The 21,931-nt window shown below is 41.4% G+C and overlaps 4 protein-coding genes across 6 annotated transcripts; 2 read left to right on the plus strand and 2 right to left on the minus strand.

Moving 5' to 3' along the window:
• Nucleotides 1-384: 384 nt before the first annotated feature.
• Nucleotides 385-4,118, minus strand: LOC135501356 (uncharacterized). Of its 2 annotated transcripts, XM_064793427.1 has the most exons (7): nt 3,831-4,118; nt 3,592-3,672; nt 2,588-3,391; nt 2,174-2,268; nt 1,729-1,950; nt 1,396-1,465; nt 385-1,116 (listed from the first exon to the last, which is right to left on the minus strand). In XM_064793427.1, exons 1-7 carry the CDS (start codon nt 4,035-4,037, stop codon nt 964-966), a joined length of 1,632 nt encoding a protein of 543 aa, XP_064649497.1. In that variant the 5' UTR covers nt 4,038-4,118; the 3' UTR covers nt 385-963. The 2 variants fall into 2 exon arrangements, with proteins under 2 accessions (XP_064649497.1, XP_064649498.1); XM_064793428.1 differs by lacking the exon at nt 3,592-3,672.
• A 9-nt stretch (nt 4,119-4,127) lies between these two features.
• On the plus strand, nt 4,128-9,599 carry LOC135501354 (nucleolar protein dao-5-like). Of its 2 annotated transcripts, XM_064793425.1 has the most exons (10): nt 4,128-4,249; nt 4,558-5,853; nt 6,096-6,216; nt 6,618-6,691; nt 6,836-6,984; nt 7,728-7,796; nt 7,955-8,026; nt 8,261-8,408; nt 8,773-8,860; nt 9,071-9,599. In XM_064793425.1, exons 2-10 carry the CDS (start codon nt 4,612-4,614, stop codon nt 9,133-9,135), a joined length of 2,028 nt encoding a protein of 675 aa, XP_064649495.1. In that variant the 5' UTR covers nt 4,128-4,249; nt 4,558-4,611; the 3' UTR covers nt 9,136-9,599. The 2 variants fall into 2 exon arrangements, with proteins under 2 accessions (XP_064649495.1, XP_064649496.1); XM_064793426.1 differs by lacking the exon at nt 4,128-4,249 and having other exon boundaries at nt 4,390-5,853.
• On the minus strand, nt 9,504-10,625 carry LOC135501357 (dolichol phosphate-mannose biosynthesis regulatory protein-like). The gene is made up of 4 exons (XM_064793430.1): nt 10,520-10,625; nt 10,121-10,213; nt 9,756-9,858; nt 9,504-9,655 (listed from the first exon to the last, which is right to left on the minus strand). The coding sequence occupies exons 1-4, from the start codon at nt 10,520-10,522 to the stop codon at nt 9,606-9,608; spliced, it is 249 nt and encodes an 82-aa protein (XP_064649500.1). The 5' UTR covers nt 10,523-10,625; the 3' UTR covers nt 9,504-9,605.
• Nucleotides 10,626-11,162: 537 nt separating this feature from the next.
• Nucleotides 11,163-21,928, plus strand: LOC135501564 (exonuclease mut-7 homolog). Its single transcript, XM_064793724.1, has 15 exons — nt 11,163-11,320; nt 11,796-12,757; nt 12,987-13,040; nt 13,256-13,395; nt 13,625-13,768; nt 13,862-14,092; nt 14,274-14,644; nt 14,827-14,936; nt 15,057-15,194; nt 15,359-15,593; nt 15,839-16,062; nt 16,393-16,554; nt 16,743-16,796; nt 17,179-17,310; nt 20,311-21,928. Exons 1-15 carry the CDS (start codon nt 11,233-11,235, stop codon nt 20,623-20,625), a joined length of 3,360 nt encoding a protein of 1,119 aa, XP_064649794.1. The 5' UTR covers nt 11,163-11,232; the 3' UTR covers nt 20,626-21,928.
• Nucleotides 21,929-21,931: the final 3 nt, after the last annotated feature.

Consider the following 21,931-nt stretch of genomic DNA (forward strand, 5'->3'; position numbering starts at 1 on the left):
CCTGAGATAGATAATGCCTCATCCATGGGGGTTAAAGATGGCGAACAAAGGGTACTTTAGTGGGCAAAAAGGGTCAAAGAATCCAGGAGTACATGGCCTTGGCCCATTACGCTACAACAGCCAAAAGGCCATACAGGCTCCGCAACCTTTGGCTGGCGATGTAAAAGACTTGCTTCAACCAATCCACAGAGCTTGATGTTGCCAAACAATCTGTCCATGACCGTGCATGGCAGTCACAACCCAGCAAGTCAAGTCACTGCTTGCCTTTCAGGACTGGGCAATTGCACACACTCGTCACATCCTAGCCACAAGCACTTGGGGACAGGGATGCAAAAATACTCCCCCTCCCGCATTCAAGCCATAGAATTACAAACAAGAAGTATGTAAATTGACAACTAACATTCCGTATTTTATTACAATGTCCTTTCATCCAAATCCGTACATGATAATTACATGAGAACATTACTTCTAAATTGTTCATAATTACATATACAGTGAACATTAGAAAACAGTTAATCAAGACTATTGAACCGTAACATTGATGAATTAACTACAGTATTTCACATTTGGCTACATGTATTAGCCAGAAGTCAATTAGATGTCGTCAATGATGGGTTGGTGTTGAATCAAACTGCTTCTGGAAAATCAATATTTGGAAGCTTATCACTACTAGTTTGGTATACAAATGAATTCGAAAAAGATCAGAAGCTGTGTTTGACATTAAAGCAAAGTCTGTGTCATCATGTACACCATGTAACCACGCACAATGCTGAGTACACGTAACTACAAGAACGCCAGTCTGAATTCCATCTCTGAGCTTGTAAACACTTTTCATATCACGAGAATTTCACGGTTTAGAGAAGTACGATGAAACTCTACTCCGACTATCAAATGTCAATGTCTCATTCGGACAGTCCAGTGACACCTGGTCGTCTTCGGAATCTCCTCTATATCTAACTAGCATTATAAACTTGGTGGCAATGCTGGTTTCTTGTGGGTCATCATAAAAGAATTCAAATCTCCTAGGCTAGGCCGTGGGATTAGTCCAATCAAAATGGCGAGGGTTGCAGCTACGCCAGTCTTCTTGGGCACAACTCGTTCCTCGTCTAACATCCACTAAAACCAAGGGATGATAAAAATCAATGATAAGACAGGAATAGTAGGATGGCTGTTAGACCTCTGAATAAGACTTGAATAAAAGTTAGGAGTAAAATTAAACAGATACCAAACTCTGAGTACTCTAACTTGAGACTGGCTAAGGTCAAAATTGTTGTTCGTGTTCAATTGTAGGTGAAGCAGGACTGGTCAAAAGCTACCGCTCAATTATACTTGGAATCTCTCCTTATGACAGGCAATAGACATCAACTGCTGAAGAAGTTTTTCATAGTTACTTACTCTGTCAATTCTATGCTTTTGTATCAGTCCATCTTTTCCGAGATAGAATATAGAGAAACCATCATGCCACCTAGAAATAGAGCAAAAAGAAAAACAATCAGATGATGACCAGAAAATGATTCCCGAGCACTTTATTGTGGAGGGGCCTCCAAGTGGGATAGTGTCAGATAAGATACCAAACTCCCTCTCGGCCAGTGCTAAGATTCCATCAGAACCCTACACCTATGCATATTGACTACATGCTGTTTTGCTCCAACCTCATGGGTTTCGGTATTCAATATCAAGACTCGACGCCGAGGGTTCAATTTGTAAATCTCCTGCCACTCAACTTACTCAGACTCATGCTCCATAGCGTTAGAGTACTTTCCCGGCAAGAATTTCCAGAACTTGAGGTATGTTGTGAGCGTCGGCAGACCGTTGACACGCCATCGCACCTTTATCGTATTGTCCTCTTCGTGGTGTGTCATTCGTAAAATGTGGAACTTGACGTTTGAAAATTTGAAATGTGAGAGAAACTTGATCTTGTTGAGTTCCCAGGCGTAGGCATTTATACCTCTGAAACGGAGAGATTTCATCAAGTTGGTTTTCATCAAAATTACAAAACAAATTGGGGGTTTGATCTTCTTGAAGGGTTTTCTTGGAGGCTACAGGGCCATTTGTCAAACTCTTACATGTAAATGACATCAGACAAGGATGATAGTTTCACTTGATTGTTTTTTCCGCTGACCACGTGAGTCGTCACTGTCATCCCTTTATATAATTTCCCCCACAAACTCACCTGTAGACTTTCTCCTCGCCCCAGTAGTTATTTTCAAATACCATTTCTTTGTGGTAAAGCGAATAGTCATGCATTTTCACGAAGAAGTTTTGGAACTGAAAATATAAGTTCAAGAGTGAATATACAACATTGAAGTATGTACGATAATGTGATCATGGCCATCTCTTATATTATTGGCAGAAATATTCTGCAACTTTAACAATTGGGTCTGTTATGAAACCATCATATCCTTTTTCAACTGAACCTCAACCGAAAACACACAATGACAATAGTCTGAAGCAGACCACAGACGACAACATGTTTGAAGCAATACTGACAGTTATTGCCCTCTCAAAATGCCCTTGGTGCCCTCAAAGTCATTGAGCTTGATTGCACACAAGCTGAAGACATATAGGAAAGCAAAAGCTGGCTTACCTCTTTTTCTAACTTTTCCTTCATCTTCAGCAGATTATCTGAAGACTGGCTGTTTTTCGGGGGCTCAATTCCCGATGACATTTTGGCAGAGCATAGGTAATTTTCCACAACATCGGAATCCACTGGTGACGATACAGACTTAGGGCTCAGAGTCTTTTCGATTGATGTATCACAGCTAATTTCACACACCTCAGTTTGAATATCACAATGTACCGGTATCATGTCCTTGGTGACTGGTTCGAAAGGTACAACAGTGATTGGGGTTGTTTCTTGGAGAAGAAGGTCACTAGGATATTCCTTTACAAATTTTTCCGAGGAGCAAATGTCTGTTTTTTCACATTCACAGAGAATATCACCAGGTAATTCATCAAAGCTTGATTCATGACCTGGACTCCATGTCGTCTCTGCACTGTGCATGTCATCAGCTGTATAGCTCACTGGGTGAAAAATGTTCCCAATAAATAAAGGATCGAGGAAACCTTTATTGTCCAGTTTTGTACTTTTCACTTGAAAACTGGGATTTTCTTTTTGTTTTTCTTCAACTCGAAAATCAGAGCTCCAAGTCAAACACAACTCCTTTGCTGAACCCGGTAATTTTGTTAATGGCAGAAATGACTGTAGTGGGTCGTCATGTTGGAACTCCTCTCTCCTGCTGAACTTGCCAGTAAAGCAAGGCAGTAAAGCTCCAGTTAGTTTTTTCGTTTCCAATGCCAGAGTGTGAAGGCTGGATCCTGCAGGAACTTTGGAGAGAAATGCACCTTCTCGACTTGTAAGCCTGCCTCTAGTGTGATGTGAAATGAAAACCTGAAAAGATCAATGCCAAATGAATTCAATGCTGTTGAATGAATGAAGCCGACAGCATAGCTAAAGCTACTGTAGGCATCGTGGAAGATGACAGTCCAAGCCATCAATGATGATTTCTGTTGATTACACTCTCTTGTGCTTTCCAATCAGATTGGATCTGGATTGAGGGACCACACTACTGTGTACGGTGAGCTACTTACTAGTTTTGGGAAAGAAACTTTGCCCAGCCTCTCGGACTCGGATTTTGTGAATGTGATGATGGTATTGCCCGGCCCCTGGACCTGGTAGTGGTAGTGGTAAGGCTGGTTAGCTGGTATACGACTGTTGTTAGGCCTAACCATTAAATAGTTATCAATAACTTATCATTAGATTACATCAAGAGTGTCAAGTTCTGAAACTATTCACCAAAAAGGACTATAAATGGTACAAACTCGCATACCTCAGGTAGATTGTGTACATGCAGTACATGTTGTATATATTGCTGCATGACCTCAACCTCATGCTTGCTGGCTTCCCCACATTGCACACCCGTGACAACTGATTTAGCGTCCGTTTTAGCGCTTTCTATGCCTGTGAATGTGGCACCATATCGTACAGAACATAATTTTATAAAATGTGTGTTCCAAGGGCGAAGCTGGAAGGCCATTTTCGCATGTTTTGGGTCCAAAAACCGGAAAAATGTATTCGCAAAATAACGGAAGTTGGTTCAGTGAGCTTGCGCAGTCGGGTTTTATTACTTCCGATCGCGGTTGTTTTGAAATTTCTTCGTTTACAAAACTCCTTTTCACCACTTCAGGATTTATAAAACAATGAAAAAACATCTGCATTTGATACACTTATGTATATAGTTACTTTCAGGTTAGTTGATTGTGCAAAATATGTTTCTGACTGTTTACAAAGGACCTCTTTTGATTGGCTTTGTAACGCCGTACAAGCATACGCCAAGTTTACATACAGGCCTACATGATATCCATTTTCGGATGGAAGTCAAAATCTGGCTAATCTCGGACGAAACGTTTTGTTGCACACCATTGCAACGATTGCAGCCTGTCATAGCTGTAATGTGAAGTTCCTGCCATCATAACATTTCTTGCAGTTGCGCTGATCAATATCGAGATCTACCATCCATTGGCATTGGCAATGCTTTTCTTTTTATATGATTTCAGAGTTATTTCAAATCAACCTGGGTTTCATTGAGAGCTGCCATTGGCATTGCCACCATGGCATCGATCAAAAGGAGCAGGAGTCGTAGGAGGACACTCTCCACCTCTGAAGAAACGAGTGCAAAGAAAAGACAATCATTGTCATGTGAGGGTAGTAAAGATAAAGTTTCGCTGGCACCCAAGTTGGAAGTGTCACTTAAACGGTGTGACAGCATCCGAAGGAGTAGCCCAAGGAGAGCTAAATTACTTATGGTTTCTACCGGGGACGAGGCAAATCCTAAAAATGAAGCAATACCGACAACAAAGACACATCATACTCCTTCACTGGATTTAAGCCAAGGGGGAAAAGACATGTATTCTGCTATTAAGCAAAGGAAACGAACACCACCACAAAAAGAGCTGGTTTTAAGCGAAACAAGGGGACAGCCGAGAAAATCACTCAAAGAAACAGAGGATAAGCCTGTTAAGTCACCATCTGCTAAAAAAAGGGGACGAACAAGAAAATCAGTTGAAGAAACTGAGAGTGAGCCTGTTAAGTCACCATCAACTAAAAAGAGAGGACGACCAAGAAAATCAGTTGAAAAGACTGTAACTGTAAAATGCACAGCTCCACAACAGCAGTTGGTACCAAGTAAAACAGAAGCTGTCGGTGCTCCTTTTGTATCACCACCATTGACAAAAACAGGGGTGAGGCCAAGAAAATTAGACGAGGAACTTGCAACTATAGCATGCACAACATCACAAGAACAGTCAGTGGCGAGTGAATCTGAGGTCGAAAATAAACCTATCAAAATGGCATCACCTAAAAAAAGAGGGAGGCCAAGAAAATCAGTGAAAGAATCTGACAGCGATCCTGTTAAGTCACCATCACCTAAAAAAAGAGGACGACCAAGAAAGTCTTTTGAAGTAGCAACTGTAGCCACTGATTCGAATTTTGTGTCAAAGTCAGCTGTGAAAGAGAAAAAGTCTGGAGAAATATCACAAAAGCAAACTAAAAAAGAAGTGTCAGTTATCTGTGTTAGTTCTTCTGATGAGCTGACTTCCGAGTCGGAGGTGTTTCCTGCCTCTACACAGAGCTCGCAACGATCTGGAGAAACTTCTTCCCTTCCATCTCAGGGTGAAAGTCAAGCATCCATTGCATCAGAATCTCAAGAGGTGACGAGTGTGACTTTGGCGACAGATTTGCAAGATGCATCCGAAAAGGTTGGAATGGAAGATGAGAGGTCTCTTGCAACCAACCGAAGGGAGACACTTATTGCAGTACCTGAGGAAAAGATTTTGGTATCACCAGGCGAACAGGTGTGTAAAAACTATTTAGTCTGAATATCAGGGCTGCGTTAATGGTTTTTGTTTTGCTCTGGCCAAAGATCATCTCTCACCTTGGATCTACTGATGGAGGGTCAGCCTTTTACACTGAAAACAGCTGTAACTCTCAATTATGATTCCCTAACTGTGTGTGGTATAACAAGAACGACCAATGATCATGAGTTTCCTCTCTGACATGATACGACTATAGATAACATAGCATACTTTATTTCCAGCTGATTTCTCCTCCTCTGCCCAAGTTATCCTCTTCTGAGTCACGCAAAAAGAAGTCAAGAAGGCGATCAAATTTTGTTGCTGGTAGAAAGAGTAAAGGCATGGTCAACTTGCCTTCATCAGGTAAAGAAACACCATACCGTATTGTCATATAATGTTGGCCTTATTACTTGGAGCATTCCATCCGGATCTCCTGATGATCTTGTGCTACTGTCTCCATTTCTTTCAAAGACAGACCAAGCATCCCCCATTCTCCTCAGTAGGGTAAACGAAAAGCATTGGCACTGTGGAGTAACACCTCAGTGAGTCGGTTGTGCCAAGTACAATCAGTACAAAATGCTTTGACAATACCATTAAGAAGTATGTCGGGTATGGCAAAAAAAGTATCCATGTGACAGGTGACAGGTGACAGTGTTGACCGGCTGTCTTTGAATGAATCTGCTGAGTAGTAGCATGAAGCGATCTTCACCAAGAAGTTATGAGCCAAATAAATAAATAATAATTCCAAACCTTTTTCCATTCAGAACTTTGTCAAACAATACCTAAAGAACTACCAGAAGAGGAAAGACTGGCAAGATTACAGCAGTTGCTTATCCGGGTAAATATTTTTTGCAAACTATGCGCTAGTTGTTTACTGAAAACCTGGGGCTGTTGCTTTCGCAAGGCGTACATCATAATCTTTTTGGGCTTCATCACTCCCCCTCCAGAATAATAGAATTTACACTTCTCCAAAACCTTTCAGCGGACCCTCCAGAAAATGGAAGCTGAGGCACCTGGTGATGACCCAGGATTTGCGCAGTTTAAATTTGAGGCTTTAGAGAAGACGGAAAAACTCACGCAGCAAATGAGGGAAGACGGAACATTCAAACAAGCGTGTACACCAAGGGATAGGTACAGTTTCATCTCTTGACTGACATTTTGAAATGAAATTTTAACAATAAAAGCTCCAGTACTCATAAAGTTTGAAAATTTGTCTCGCTTATTCAGTTGTACTATAGTCGTAGTTCCACCTATCATAAAACCCCATGTTTTTTCAAGACCCGTGTCTTCGCCGTGTGTCAAAAAACCCGCGGCGCACTTACACCTATCAGTTGTGTTAGATAATGGTTAATAGCCCCAGCGACAGGTGCGCTGTAGGTAGGGAGCTCGCCTGTGTTTCTTTCCCGTTGGAGGGGGCGCAATACCGAGGCAACTACACCGCGCCATCTGTCGCCGGATCTTAGAACTTGCAATTGCCGTGTCTATTCAGATTCCACCTATCAAAAAACCCGTGTTGAACACGGGTCTAAATTAGCCCCCGATTAGCCCCATCGAGCTCGATGGGGCTAATAGACACAGGGATTTGACACACGGGTCTATTTAGACACGGCAATTCATAGGTGTAAGCGCAAAAGACACGGGGATTTGATAGGTGGAAGTACGACTTATAACACAAGGTTTCAAGTGCCCTACACCCGTTCGAAAGTAGATGCGTCATCATCCTCGTATTTCCCTGTTGATTGTTTTCGATGTTTGCTCCTGGCTGTTTTGGCAGCATTAAGAACAGTTGGCTAGCCCTAAGGTCAGTCCATGTGTTTGGTTAGCCATGAACAGTTCTTAGTGGAATACTTAACCTAGCGTTATTTCTCCTCCAGGCTTTTACCGAACCCCATCAACATACAGAATGAGAAGCGTGTTGAGCTTTACAATACCGCTATCGTGAGGTAAAGTATCTTATGTCTGTAGAAATTGTTCTCCGAGAAACTCCAACTTGATACCAGGAGGCAGCGAGTTCTCATGCAGATTGCATCCTGTCGGGTGAACGAGAAGAAGGCGATGCAAAATGAAACATGGTTGCTTCAATAATGGACTATTTTTTCAGGTTGAACGCAGAGTGTGATTCGTGGAATGACTTGCGGCACAACAGGGAGGATCTGGCCAGGGAGGCAAAAGCGTAAGTGTTATCAGTCACTTACTGAGGGAACTATTTTCATTGTGACCTTTACAAATGTACTGATGATGTCCTTGACGAGGGTTTTGAACGTAATTTGAGGTCTACCCCAGTGGTCTTATCCCTGTTGGAGGGTGAAATTGCTTGGTATGTTGATGAAACTTGTTTGAACTTTGATCGCGCCTTCAATTCATGTACCTGTTCTCAAAGATCTTAATTTATTCATCATATTTGCAGGATGTTTGAAAAACGGGCGGATAGTATAGTTGCTACAGAGCACCCACCCACCCTTTCCCAAGCGGAGAAGAAGGTTCTGGAAAGCAAGCCAGATTATAAGAAGATTTTGAGTGATTCTGTGCTGAATTATGAATTTGCTGTGATGTTTGTGAGTAAAAGTCTTATTGTCGGTTAGCCCTGGGTCTTCCACTGGTCCAAGATTTGAAACCATCGAGAGAAAGAGACTTAATCTTCCTTACTTGACCCTCTACAGAGGAGACCTACAGCTCCAAACAGTCAGTAAATTTCATCATCAAAGTAGGATTATTAACTGTTCAGGTCTGTGGAGGTCTATTTAAAAGTATCTATGCTTTAAGGAACTGTACACAGTGCCGCCTGTTCCCATATTTTCATATATTAACTGTTCAGCCAACATCGCGCTTGTACTGTGGTGAACATATCCTTACATCGGGATTGACCCAGAAAATGGAAGTCCGGTGAGTAAATTGAACTTATCTTTTCTATTTCTCCAGGTGGATAAGATTCAAAAGACTGCAAGTAACATGTCAAGATATCACAAGAAAGCCGAGGAATGCATCCGGAAACAGTCAGAAAGTCTTAGTAAGTTGTTCTTTACCCTGTAGCACTGCGAGTACGTACAGTAGAACCTCCATATTACAATATCCTTCGGACAGCACAGTGTGGAAGAGAGATTATACTTGATGACCAGTTTTGGGCCAAGTCCACATTTGAAGGAGCAACAACCTGACTCTGGAGACCATGTTATATCAACTCCTTGGTATAAATAATTGTAGCTCATTGCTTTTTCAGGTGCTCAAGTCCTCAAAGATGTGCCTGATCCAAGGGACACGATATCTGCTCTTCTTGAAAAGTGAATCAGCAGTAAGATACATGGAAGGATATAGTGCTATTGGCTGGACATTCTGCATTGGTCTATCAAATTTACTATCAGATGTGAAGATATTAGCACAAAAGAATGCTGTGAAGTTGCGCAGAAGTAAATACATATAGCCCATGCATTACTGCAAGTCATTAGACTAACTGAGGTGTCGTGCCCAATCCGCTCTTCTTGTGTAGTGAACAGATTATAAATTGTGCCTGCAAGTTTGTACAGGATCAAGGACTTTGAATTACTTAGTTTTTGATGAAGACTTCTGTGTCTTGTTACTTGGAAGTTGGGCATGTTCGGGGAAGGTAGCAGCTGGAACAGGATTCTGCTACATCCATTAAATAACTTCAGGTGTAATCTCATTATAAATTCTTTATTAATATTATGGAATCCACAGAAAAGTTGACATGTTAATAATGGAATGAATATGGTATGAATTACATGCAGCTTGTTGAATCAACTTGTCTTAGTCTTTTTCTTCATCATCACCATGGTAATAAAAGCACCTGAAAAGAGTGAAATAGTCATGTTGAAAAGAGCAATATGTCACAGAGCTCATGAGACTGAATTTAGATGTTTTAGACTTGTTGTTAAACTCCCACATACCTAATCCTGCTAGGACTGTGAATCCAGCCACCAATGGAATCCCTACTGCATAGATTCTTGGAAGGAAAAACTGGTGCATCGGATGGTCATCCTCTACAAAAGGCTGAAATTTAAACAAACCTGTTAGTTAACCAGGGAAGTTCAACATAGGAGTGAAATCCTGTTGTCCTCTATACGTATCACTTGTCTTCTAGGTTGTGACACAGCCTCATGCTTCGTCAGATTGTGATCATCGGTAGCAAGGTTAGGATGGTTTTCACAGAGTCCACAGGATTGCAACATAATCAGGACACAACCTCTATCTTTTATGGTGTTAAACAATGCTATGAGACAGAACACAGGAACTTTACAGACAGTGTCCTTACCAAAATGACAACCCACAATGTGTAATAGGTGAAAGCGAGACCAGCGATGCTCACCAAAGACACACCAACAGCTGTGTCCAATCCTGTAGACGGCTGAAAAGAGGTGAAGAGGATGAGACAATGGAACAGAAGATAAACGCCAGGCTGAGAGAATGCGACATGACATTGAGGTATGACAGCTGACCACTGTCACAATCCATGATCCTTGAAGCTTCAGTCATCGACATCCAATCCATGGCACAAACTGCTAGGACGCATATGCCCCTCACATCTTTGGAGTTCATTCCTTGGAGTTCATTTCAGCAGCATTTTTTATAGTGAAGCCAAACATATGCGATTGAAGGACAAGATCCCGCCACACCTCCCCTACAACACATCTCGAAACAGAAGATTATCTACCATGTTAATTATGTGTGCAGGACTGCGACACGATTCCAAGAAAATCGACTCGAACTTTATTCCAAATCCGCCATTGCTGACGTCATTGGCGCCAAAAACTATTTCCTTTGACCTCGTTGACCTCGCTTCTAAAGACATTATCAAAACGCCATTCGAACGTTAAAATCAGCTTCAAACATTATAAAAAATATCCCCGAGCTATATAAATACGACATATTGAGAAGAATCGGTACAAATATCGAAATATAAGATACTTTCGATCTATTTCGGCAAATTACCCTGACACCTGCGCGACCTAGTCACACACGGACTGATATTTCAATATGGCGACGGCCTGAATGGTGTCAGAGGGATAACATCCCTCGCACTGCGTTCTTACCAGAAGTATGAATCGCAAAGAAATTCTTGCCCTAACATGAAAGTCTCGATGGCTCAGCGGTTAGCAATGGCGGATTTCAAATAAGGTTCGAGTCGATTTTTTGGAATCGTGTCGAAGTTGCGCATGCAGGGCAATGCACGGATGAGCGAGGGTTAACAATACCGACCCCCCTTATTCCTTTTCGTAGAAGTATTTTCATTGGTTGATTCATGAGCCATGGAAAATGTCAACCAATCAATAAGGTCCTTACACTTAACACGCCAACATGGCAGCCCCCATGAGAAAAATAAAAAACGAAAATCGTCTCGAATTTTAGCTCATTCCAGCTTGTGTTATGATCATATTCTTCCATATTCTGGTGAGAGTTGGTCAAGAGATACTAGAGATTTTTTTGGGGAAGAATCGGTCAAAGACAGAAAGAGGTAATTGCAAACAAACCAAGGAAACATTTTGGGAACCAAAAAACTGGCTTCTTTTTTACCTCAATCAATATTGGCCCAGGCCAAGGCCAAGGGATTTTGATCTCGTCCTTGATCTCTTTAAGTCTTGCTCAAGTGCACGAAAGATTGACCCTGACGTAGCCTACTTCGTTCCCATACTGACATATGGGACCGAATTCATTCCCTTAGTCTAGTGACGTATGGGAAAGTGAAAGTAAAAAGTGGTTCTTGGACTTGGTAGCCTTTTTCCCATTCGGGCCATTGAACTTAGAAGAAGTACTGTCTGTATAACCTAATTGATTACTGTGTTGCAGTTGGAAAGAGTCGAACCCATGACCTCTTGATTATGAGCCTGGTGCTCTTACTACTCTATCTATCCCACTCAAGTTCCTATATTTCATGTTGTGAATGTATATGTGATATTTATCTTCAGTTGTTCTCCAAATTCTTTCTGCAGGATCATTGGAACTGGCAGTGCCCCCTAGTAAAACCACTGTTGAAGTCATCAAAATGGCTGACTATGATAGTTACGACAGTGATGAATTCGAGGTTAGTGGAGCTGTATCGTTTTCCACTCAAAGTTACAACCATCCATCCACAAGTGACTATTTTGGTGGAACTGCAAAGAATTCTAAGAATGAGCCCAAGGTGAATCCTTTTAGTGGACAGGGCATTGGACGCGGAACACCTTGGGGAATGAATGTCAATGTAGGAGTGACAAAACCAGCATCTGATCGAGGACGAGGTTTTAAAACACAGTATGTTGGCCGAGGGCATCGTGGAACAGACAACAATGATTTCAATCTAAGTGCATATGGTGGGCATCATGCTCAAAGATATGATCATGGTGGTGCTTCTACTAGCACTTGCAGAGGACGTGGGCAGTATTCTGGAAGGGGCCATGACAATGTTTATAGAAACCAGGGACAGTCGTCAGCTCAAAATGACAGGGGTGGTGCCAGTCGAGGTCGTGGCGTCAGAGGACGAACAGACATAGAGAAACTCGGTGGTGAGAAGTCACCAGAACAATGGATAAGTGAAATTAAATGGGCCGCTGCTCAAAAAGAGAAAAGTGGATTGTCGTCATTGTTGCGTGAATGTTTCAGCTCCACTTCGATTCCATACATGTTTGTTCTCTATTTAATTGAAGCATGCCCAGATTATGGAAATCCAAAAACAACATCACTGTGTTTTCTAATTCTGAAAGAATTCGCCGACTGGATCAACACGAATGAAAATAAAGCCAAGTATTACAAACTATTGAATGAGAACATTCGTCTTGAGGCTTTCGAAATGGGAAGCCATGGGAACATGCTGTTGTTTGATAACACTGTCAAGGCATATTCACTTTGCCATAATGGGAACACGTACTTCCTGCCGTTCATCAAGTCCATGCTGCTCTACCATAGGTACAAGGAGGTGAGTTTCACTGGCAATATAAAGTACATGAAGAATTTGTTTGATTTTGCCCGACGTTTTGAAGTAACTGGGTAATTTGTAAGTTTTTGCAGACTCTTTATTGGTGTCAACTTTTTCTATCCTGAGCTGGAGCTCGATTGAAAGCATAAGTTGATGGACAGTTGTCAAGTTCTTCTCAGTGTACATTTGCCTAATTACTCTTAACTTGTTCTATAATTGCTCTCTTCAGGCATCCAGTTGTGTCAGCAGGCTTGATCTCCATGATCACTTTGAGACCAAGGATGTGAGTACATTTACAAAGCATGGCGTCATGTGGGGGCTTTGTTCAATTATCAAAAGCTCCCATTCTGCAACCTGCAGGTACGCTCTGAAAGCATTTTCTCACCTGAACAGGTTTGAGCTGGATTGCAGTCAGTAAAAATAGTATACTGGACTTGTTCCATTCAGATTAAAATTTGATCTTTAATGGTCAGGTTTCAATATCTGTCCTCTTTGCAGATCATCCTTCCCTTGTTGTTCCAAGACAAAGTTAACATCCTTGAGAACTATGTGTTCAGAAAGAAGAAGGAACAAGAACGACTCGTCCAACTGCTTGACATGTTATGTGAGAAGGGATTCTCAATTGTTGAATTCTCCAGGTAAGTGGAGTGGAGGACAGATATGTCTGAACTGCTCTGTTTACATGCAATGATGGACCTTAGAATGTTGATAACATTCAATGTAGGAACAACTTCTCTCTGGATGGTATGTTTGCCTGCTGTGTAATTGTTGATTGGTGGTTCATTGTACAGGTTGCAGAGAACTTCAATTTCAACAGACAGAACCATTCCATTTGTGTGGGTTCCTCAGTTCTTTAAATTTTTTCAGGCAGTTCGACATCCCAGACATCCGATTGGATAAACTCAAGTACAAAACCCTGAGTAAGCTGGCTGTGAGGTTGTTAAAGCTCTACAAGATCAAGGCTGAGACATGCCCAAATATCAATAACGCCAAAGCCATGGGAGGAATACGGTAGGTTCATTTGCAGACGAGAATAAAATGTGTGTACTGTCAGATCAAAGTTGAGAACTTGCAACCAATCATATATATTTTCGATCATTACAGATTCATCATGTACAAAAAATACACTGAGAAAACCATCAGCGACGAGGTGTGGGAAGAACTGGTAGAGTCCTCTATCGGTGATAACGTGACCCTACAGGAGCAGTTCGTGGACGGATTGGTTGACTACCTGGACATGGAGGAAGCAGCGAAATGGGCAATCAAGTACAAGCTACCTGACGATAAAGTTCCTGACCAGATCAGGCAGGCTATGGCAAATTATACAGAACCAGGGTAGGTTGTACAGGAATTCAGACTTTAGGTCTGTGCACAGTTTCAGCATCTTTGCCTGAGACTTCTCACTTTGATGGATTATCAGGTATTTGTCATATGTTTAGTTTGTTTATTTGACAGTTCAGCAGTTGTTGGTAAGTGTAGTGTGTAAGGAAAATCATGAAATCTTTATCAACTTCAGCCTCCAAGCGTCATTACCAGCACCTGATGGAGATGAAGATTGGGATGCGGAATGCATCAGTGAAGATGCTGTGAAAGCCAGCTACTATCATACACTTGAATTCCCCAGAGAGAAAATCCAGTGGATCGATGACAAACCCGGTTTTGAAAGATGTCTTGATAAGATAACGGTGACTGGTGTGACAGTCGGGATTGATTCTGAATGGCGGCCAACTTTTGGTCAGATGGAGACCAGGGTATCGTTGATTCAACTGGCAACGGAGGAGGAGATATTTTTGCTTGATGCCGTGCGGCTGTACAAGTGTCTAACAGACGAAGATTGGCAGAAATGGGCTGATAGATTCTTCTGCAATGCTCATGTGATTAAATTAGGTAAATGGGATCATCTATTTGTAATTTTTGTTTTTGCTTGCAGGCAGCATCTGATCTGAACCTCAAAACCAACCAAGAGAGAAAGGTTAAGTTATTCTTGAGGACCAGTGATTGTGATTTATAGTCGGACTAGCCATTCGTTATCGAAAAACTTTCTGAAGTTTGGAATCTTATATTTTCAGGTTATGGTATCACCTCTGACTTACAGATGATCGTGAAGGCCTTACCATGCATCAAGGAGAATATGGCCGGTCTTGTAAGAGTAGTAGATCTGCAGACACTCAGTCAGTCAGTAAGTTTCCTGTGATTTCTTTTCGAAGCAATATTTGTAACCAAGTGGTAGTTTTTCTCAACTAGAATGTCTCAGCTAAAAGACAGAGTTTAAACTCCTTTATCTGAACCTTCTTTTCAGATATTAAAGATCTTCCCCGAGTTCTTCGTACCAGACAGGACACCAACGTATGTGTTCGACGTGGATGATAATGGCGACATTGAACCACATGCCGTAAACACGGACAAAAATCAAAACACATCTATTAAAAGGCAAAAAGTGAGTGAAAGTTTGTATTATATACTTGTTACAAAGGTATTCCTTGACTTGCCTAATCTTGGACGCCTTGATATAGACATTTGTTGTAAAGCACTTAAAGACATACCCAGATTGGTAGTGAAAATGGTTTGTGTTGAAAACACTTCAAGTTTTTGCTCTTCCAGTTGAAGTACAGTGACCTGAAGAAACAGCAGAAGAACCGTGGCATGGATGATGATGATGAGGACGACTCGGATGAAGAATCAACCGGTGCCGGGGCGACAGGATCGTTCAAAAAAGGCGAGGAGAAGGGTCTTAGTGATGTGGTGAGGATGTGCTGTGGGAAACCCCTTGATAAGACACAGCAGATGTCAAACTGGGAGAAGAGGCCTCTGAGGGAGGCACAGATCATATATGCTTGTAAGTCTAGTAGCCCATTGGTTGTCGGAAGCACATTCATATGGTATAGGGTCTTGGGTTTGAACTCCATGTATAATTGTCACTTTTTTAACCCCTAAGCATCTCCTAAAAAACATACAGTCGTCCCTGCATGAAGGGAGAACTGTTATAGGCCAGCTCCAGAATGCTTAACACGGTATAGTATAGGTAAAGAAACGTTGTGCTGGTGGGTCGATGAAGCTGAATTCTCTATTTTCTTATTTCAGCACTGGACGCCTTTGTCCTGCTCGAAGTCTATGATGTCATCAGGAGTATAGCTGCTAAGAAAAGCCTCGACATCAACATGGAGCCACGTATCTCAATGAAATGGCTGAAAGACAAGAAGTCGAAGAGGGAGAAAATACAGGAAAAAAAACAACAGAATGTTGCTGAGTTGACGGCCAAGGAGATTGAGAGGAAGAAGAACGAGAGACGACAAGCGAGGGAAAAGGTTTGCTGCTCTTGAGCTAGCAAAACATGGTGCTCCTTAGTACTATGCTATGCCTACATTTACTCTTCAATGACTGAATTGAAAACCCAGGTGGCCTCGGGCCTCTCCTGTGTAGGGGTTATAGGCCTAATGTAATTAGAAAACTGTGCTCGCCTACAGAATTGGCCTGCTATTGTACAAATGGTTGTGAGCTAGCTTAACATGGTTATCATAAGGTCTAGGCCTACATAAATGTATGTACCCTTCTATATCTGAATCCAACAAAACTTTTGATAGACTCTCACAAATTTGGTCGCAAATCGGTACCAGTTGTATTTTTTATCGTTTCAGTTGTCTGAACCCTTGACGCCAATTTTCCGTGACCCCATCACACCTCAAGACTTCCACGTTGTTGTTGACAACATGTTACAGGGTCTCGGCAAGCAGTTGAGATGTTGTGGCTGTGATGTCCTTATCTTGGAGAACCATGATGACCATGACCGAGCAGGGGTGGTAGGTATTACGTGTAAATATTGGGTCGAAGTTCACATCGATTTGAGAAGTCAATATGCCATGAAAGCTTTGAAATTCTTGCTTGCCATGAGATTGAGAGCAAGGTTCCTTCAATCTGAATGATAATGCAATGAAAATCAGTTTGGGTCATCTCAAGACTACAACAAAATTTTATTTTTTTTTTGCAGATTGGTGCTAGAGAAAACAGAATCATTTTAACGTCGGGTGCTCCTTATCTCACAGTAAGTAGGTTTAGATGTTCATGTTTTCTTGATTAGCTGTAGAATCACAGCATTCATATTGGTTTCATAGAGAAGGTTTCACAACCCTTACGAAGTAGGTAGTTCTGTGGTGTCATCATATCCAAGATGCATTCATTATGTATATCACTCGTCTCGTGTCTCTCCACAAGGGTTGTGATACCTGCCTGTTGATGATTCAGGACCCTCGCTACCCTACCCCTCCACAGTTGTGCTTAAACTTAACCTAAACCCGATATGTTGATGTTAAAATCTGTTAACCCTTCCCCAAACATTTCAACTAAAGTCCCATTGGAAGAGTTCTAAAATCTAAATTTTCACATAAAAACACTCAGTTTGACACTTGTTCTGTTCTACTTTCCAGTTAAGATCAGCCGTCCCTGAGGGCTATTGTATGAATGTCCCTAACACTATGGATGCCAAGGAACAAGTTGTGGAAGTCTTGGATATGTTCAATGTCAAGGTCACACAGAAAGATATCTTCAGTCGATGTCAGGTAAGTCTTGAACTTGACTTCATCTGCGAACCAGCATGATCCACTGGTTAGTTTGATTATCAATGTCCAGGTGGCAGCACATCATATGTTGCTCTCATCTGGTTTAAAGTGGTGTGAGGTTTCATTAATAGTCAGTCATTCGGAACATTTATCCGTAGTCATTTGTGAGGCCACTAGGTTACACTTTTACCCCCCTCTCTATGTCGAATCTTGTGGCCCTGAGCTCCCTCCAAAGTCCCATCATCTGAACTCGTTATGACTCTGAATGGTTACATCATCGCCAGCCAACACAAGCCTGCCTACTGGGGGAACAAATTGAATTTCAGGACACAATGAAACTTGCCAATTTTAACACCAGAATAACCGGTGAACAGATGCAATGTTACATAAGGCCATTCTTCGGGTGCGCTATCAGTGTGAAAATCTCATCGAACCAATTCTCATCGTGTTAACTCGGTAATATTGGTGATCATTTGATAAATTTGCCGACAATAAACGCAGATTAAAGGCAATCAAGAAATTTAGAAAGTCACCGATGATTACAATGTCATAATCACTCAAGTGAAACTTTGTAAATTTCTCTGCTGCATTCAGTTTTCGGGGCGGTGTTTGGTATGGAAATTTGTGATATAATGTGGGAAGTAGTCAATTCAGACGTAATTCATGCACAGATTCAGTCATTCGAAATGACGAAATGTTCCATTTCAGATTAGACCTTATTGAAATGACCACTCTTTGGAAACATTTCAATCAGCACGACATTTGACAATTTATAAATTTTTGTTGAAAATATACCTGAAATTGTCCAAGTCGTAATGGGTTAAATCAAAATAAGTGGTTGATCGCTTCTCCAAACATCTCACTGAACCTGTCCCCACTTGAGCCTCATGTCCCCTTAACTACTGTTTACATATCCAGTTCATTGTTGTCCCAACACTTGACTCGAGTCCAACCATGACACCAAATGGAAAAAAAGTAAGATTCTTGTTTGAAGAGCTGCGTTTCTCTCACACACACTGTTAATAAAAGGCCCAATTAACAATCTAATAATTAAGAACCATTGGCTGATAATATGCGTGGGCAAATCTATCAAGTGCCTTATGATATGGGAAATGTTGCTGCTTGGTGATTTTTCCCACAGATTTGGTGCATGGACTTCCTATGGGAAGGGAAAATCTTTATGAGTTTGAATCATTTGTAAACACAATACTTCTTGAGGTTTCCTCCTTGTGTCACTGATAATGCTGCACAGTATCTTCAAAACTGTCAGTATTCATCAATTGGATATCTTACATCTCTTTCTCACAGACATGATTCAGTGTACTTTTTTTGGGAATGGAGAATTCGTTGAGTTCATCTCCAAAGATGTGTTTGTGCAATCACACAATATTTCTTGGAGATTTTTTCCTTCTGAGGAGCTGATGATGCTGCTTCCTTGTCATGTGCAGCCAGGGTATCTTCAGAACAGTCACTAATTTTCCTGCTTCATTCCTCCTCTAGATAAAGGTTTGGATCGATTAATACTTCCATGGGAAGGAAGAATGTTTTAGAGATACAATACAACTTTAGAAATTGTCTGATTACCAGAAGATACATTATAACACTGAACCAGTTTCCTCAAGAAGAAAACATGCTAAGCCTTGCTGAAAAAGCTCCGGGGCGTGTTAGCAGAACAATCTGTAGTCTAGCTCACTACCCTAAGGGTCAGCCTAGCAACCCCTTGCTTGACCCCCAGGCTGACATATGTCCTTAGATTTCACCCTAGGGCTGTGTTCATGGCTATTTCTTCCCGCGTGAAGGGGCGTGGAACCCCAGGGAGGGACTTCCGCTGCCCTTGACAGCCCTGGGATACTGAGGTCTCATAACCTGTGGGTGAAACCTCAATGGCCTCTCATCACAAAAGGGTCCAACTCAATATCTAACTGGATGAGTTTGCTGGACAATCAGCCATTTTACTGAATATCTGTTTCTAAATGCAGTGAAGATCATGCTTATCAAGTCCAGAAATAAAGTGTGGTCTGTTGAACTTCAGCAGCACCAGCTTGAAAGTCTGTTGGCTAAAATGTAGTGTTGAACCTCCTAAGTGAAGACCTTTGTTTAGAAGGACACATGTTTTGATTTTGGTCACAGTGGGTCATTTCTTTACAATTTTACCTCTAAAATCAAAACACCTCTTTGAAGGACAGCATTGGTCAGCCCTGTGGTTGTCTGTCTGACTCTTACTTGGACTCCTGTATGGTTACTCAGTCTCTCTTGTCCACAACCCTAAAGTATGAACTGTTACTGTGGGGAGAGAAACAACCTGCTTCCCAAGAAACCCTCCAAGTCAGGGTATCGCCTCGCCAGACCATGTAAACCCTGCGATTCACACGATTCTAACGAGATCATATCATTATCTCACATTCCAAGGAACACCCGCCATAACAAGCACAATGGGGTACAGGTTATTAATAGCTAAGTCACACGTTGGTAACAATACACCAATAGTAAGCTAATTTCAAGCCATTCTGGGAATTTGTTACATTTGTGGTTTTCATGATTTTGATCTGGGTGATCAGGTGAAGGTGTCAGAATGATCGTAAGAGGATCATCAACCCCCCCCCCCCCCCACACGAAGACAGGGCGATTGGAACTAAAGCATACTTGTGATTTCAACAACAATGGAATATCTTCAAGTAGCGCTAAATCTGACTAACTTGAATGTCTTATTTATTGATGATAAACTTCTGGTGAAGTATGTTGACCCTCTCCTAAACATCATCTAAACTAGTGGCACCTTTTTCAGCCTCTTGATAATATTTACCCATTGAGGTAAATCTCATTGTTACCATGCGTAACCCATGTAACCTTAGCTGTAACTAATCCTCATACTGGAAGCGATAGTCCTTCAAATACACTGAAGTGACTTGTGTAAGTCTTGAACAAGTTTCAAGTGCTGTAAAATGCATCTGGATTGGGAGAGAGGGCATGACGTTAATGATGATTTCCCTATCTTTTCAGATCTGTAATGGAAACCAATACGCGTACATTAAACAAGAAGAGATGAAGGCCGCCTGGCTCAGACGGCGTACAGACGACCCAACAACCGAACGATTTCACTGCCCATTGAGCGAGCTGAAAATCTCCGGTCAAATCAACTTCAGTACAATGACAATCGGAACTGGACAAGTTCCGCTACAACTGGACAGTCTTCCCGAAGCTGTGATTGATGCCATCGACTTGTTTTTCTGCTGCCTGAGCTGTGGCAAAATCTACTGGGAGGGTAGCCATTTTAAAAAAGTTTGCGAGCAGTTTTCACGCATATTGAAGACATGAGCAAAAGTTGTAATGTTATATTTATTCTGCTGTGTGAAATGGGATGGAAACCTTGGCAAGTTTTAGAATTGACTGCTTGGGGAGTTGATTACCCTGCTATCCATTTAACTTGGTGAGCCAGGTACTGATAAAATCAAATATATTTTCGTGAGTTAAGTTGGACAGATTTTAGACAGCTTTAATAGGCTTTATCTGACTCTCCCAGTTGCTGCTTCAGTACATGTAGGCCTACTGATTCTGAAATGTTGACAATGTTCTGTTATGTCTGGCTAGCTTCCGGATTATCACCAAAGTACATTTTTGTAATTTTATACTCGCCATAATATTTGTCTTGGGCTACCATATGTCCTGTAAGGGCAATCTCCACTTGATGTCCTGACTAGTATGTCTATTTGGTTTGCCTGTTCATATGTATATCTTAGATTTCATCTTAAAAATATCATCTACAACACCATTCTGTGACAACAGGCATCTTCATCTACCAGAACACATCATGTTGTGCTTCCAGAACTGACCACCAGGTGGCTCAATGGGTGATATGAAGAAAGACTAGCAAATGCTTTTACTCCGGTTTTGTACAGAAAGGCCTGGTGTAAATGTACATGGAGATTTAGATAAAAGCATTTGCTAGTCTTGCTAGTCATATCACCCCATGTCTGTGTTGATTCTTTGCTGTTGTTGGTATGTTGCAGATGTGATGAATTTATTTGTGCTAGGTCCATGGACCATGTTCACGCCATATATTAATAATAAAATGTAAAAATCAGTAGTTATAAGGACAGACGTTGTGTTCATTGCTTTGGTGAGGTTTCAACACAGAAAAGTACACCGTGGATACTATACCAGTTAGAGTACATAACGATGTAATCTCTTGGTATTTCCATAATTGGAAAATAGTCCTGTTGAACACAAATAAATCAACTTAAGTAGGTTATAGAGGGTGATAATCATGGCTGACTCTGCAGGCTCTTGTAAGAGTTCATGGTACATGTACATAGTGGTACCCTTTGAAGTGCAATATTTCAACGGGGAAATGATTGGTCTGGAATTGGAACAGGTCGCATAAGCGTATAATGATACAGAAAACCGATTTCAAGCTTTGGTGTAAATCAATTATGGATCATCAACATTTGACCTTACGAATGTACTTTGTGAAGTACTAGTTAGTTTCAACTCGTAACTATTTGAATACAAATGGCGATTGAGTGCACTAGGTCAGAAAAAACATTCTGCCCTCGACAAATTTGTGGGAATCCACTGGCAAGAAATGGCCTTGATCATGTTGATTATAAAATTTGTGAACAAA

Source organism: Lineus longissimus, chromosome 17, assembly GCF_910592395.1.
Source record: "Lineus longissimus chromosome 17, tnLinLong1.2, whole genome shotgun sequence".
NCBI classification, from domain to species: domain Eukaryota; kingdom Metazoa; phylum Nemertea; class Pilidiophora; order Heteronemertea; family Lineidae; genus Lineus; species Lineus longissimus.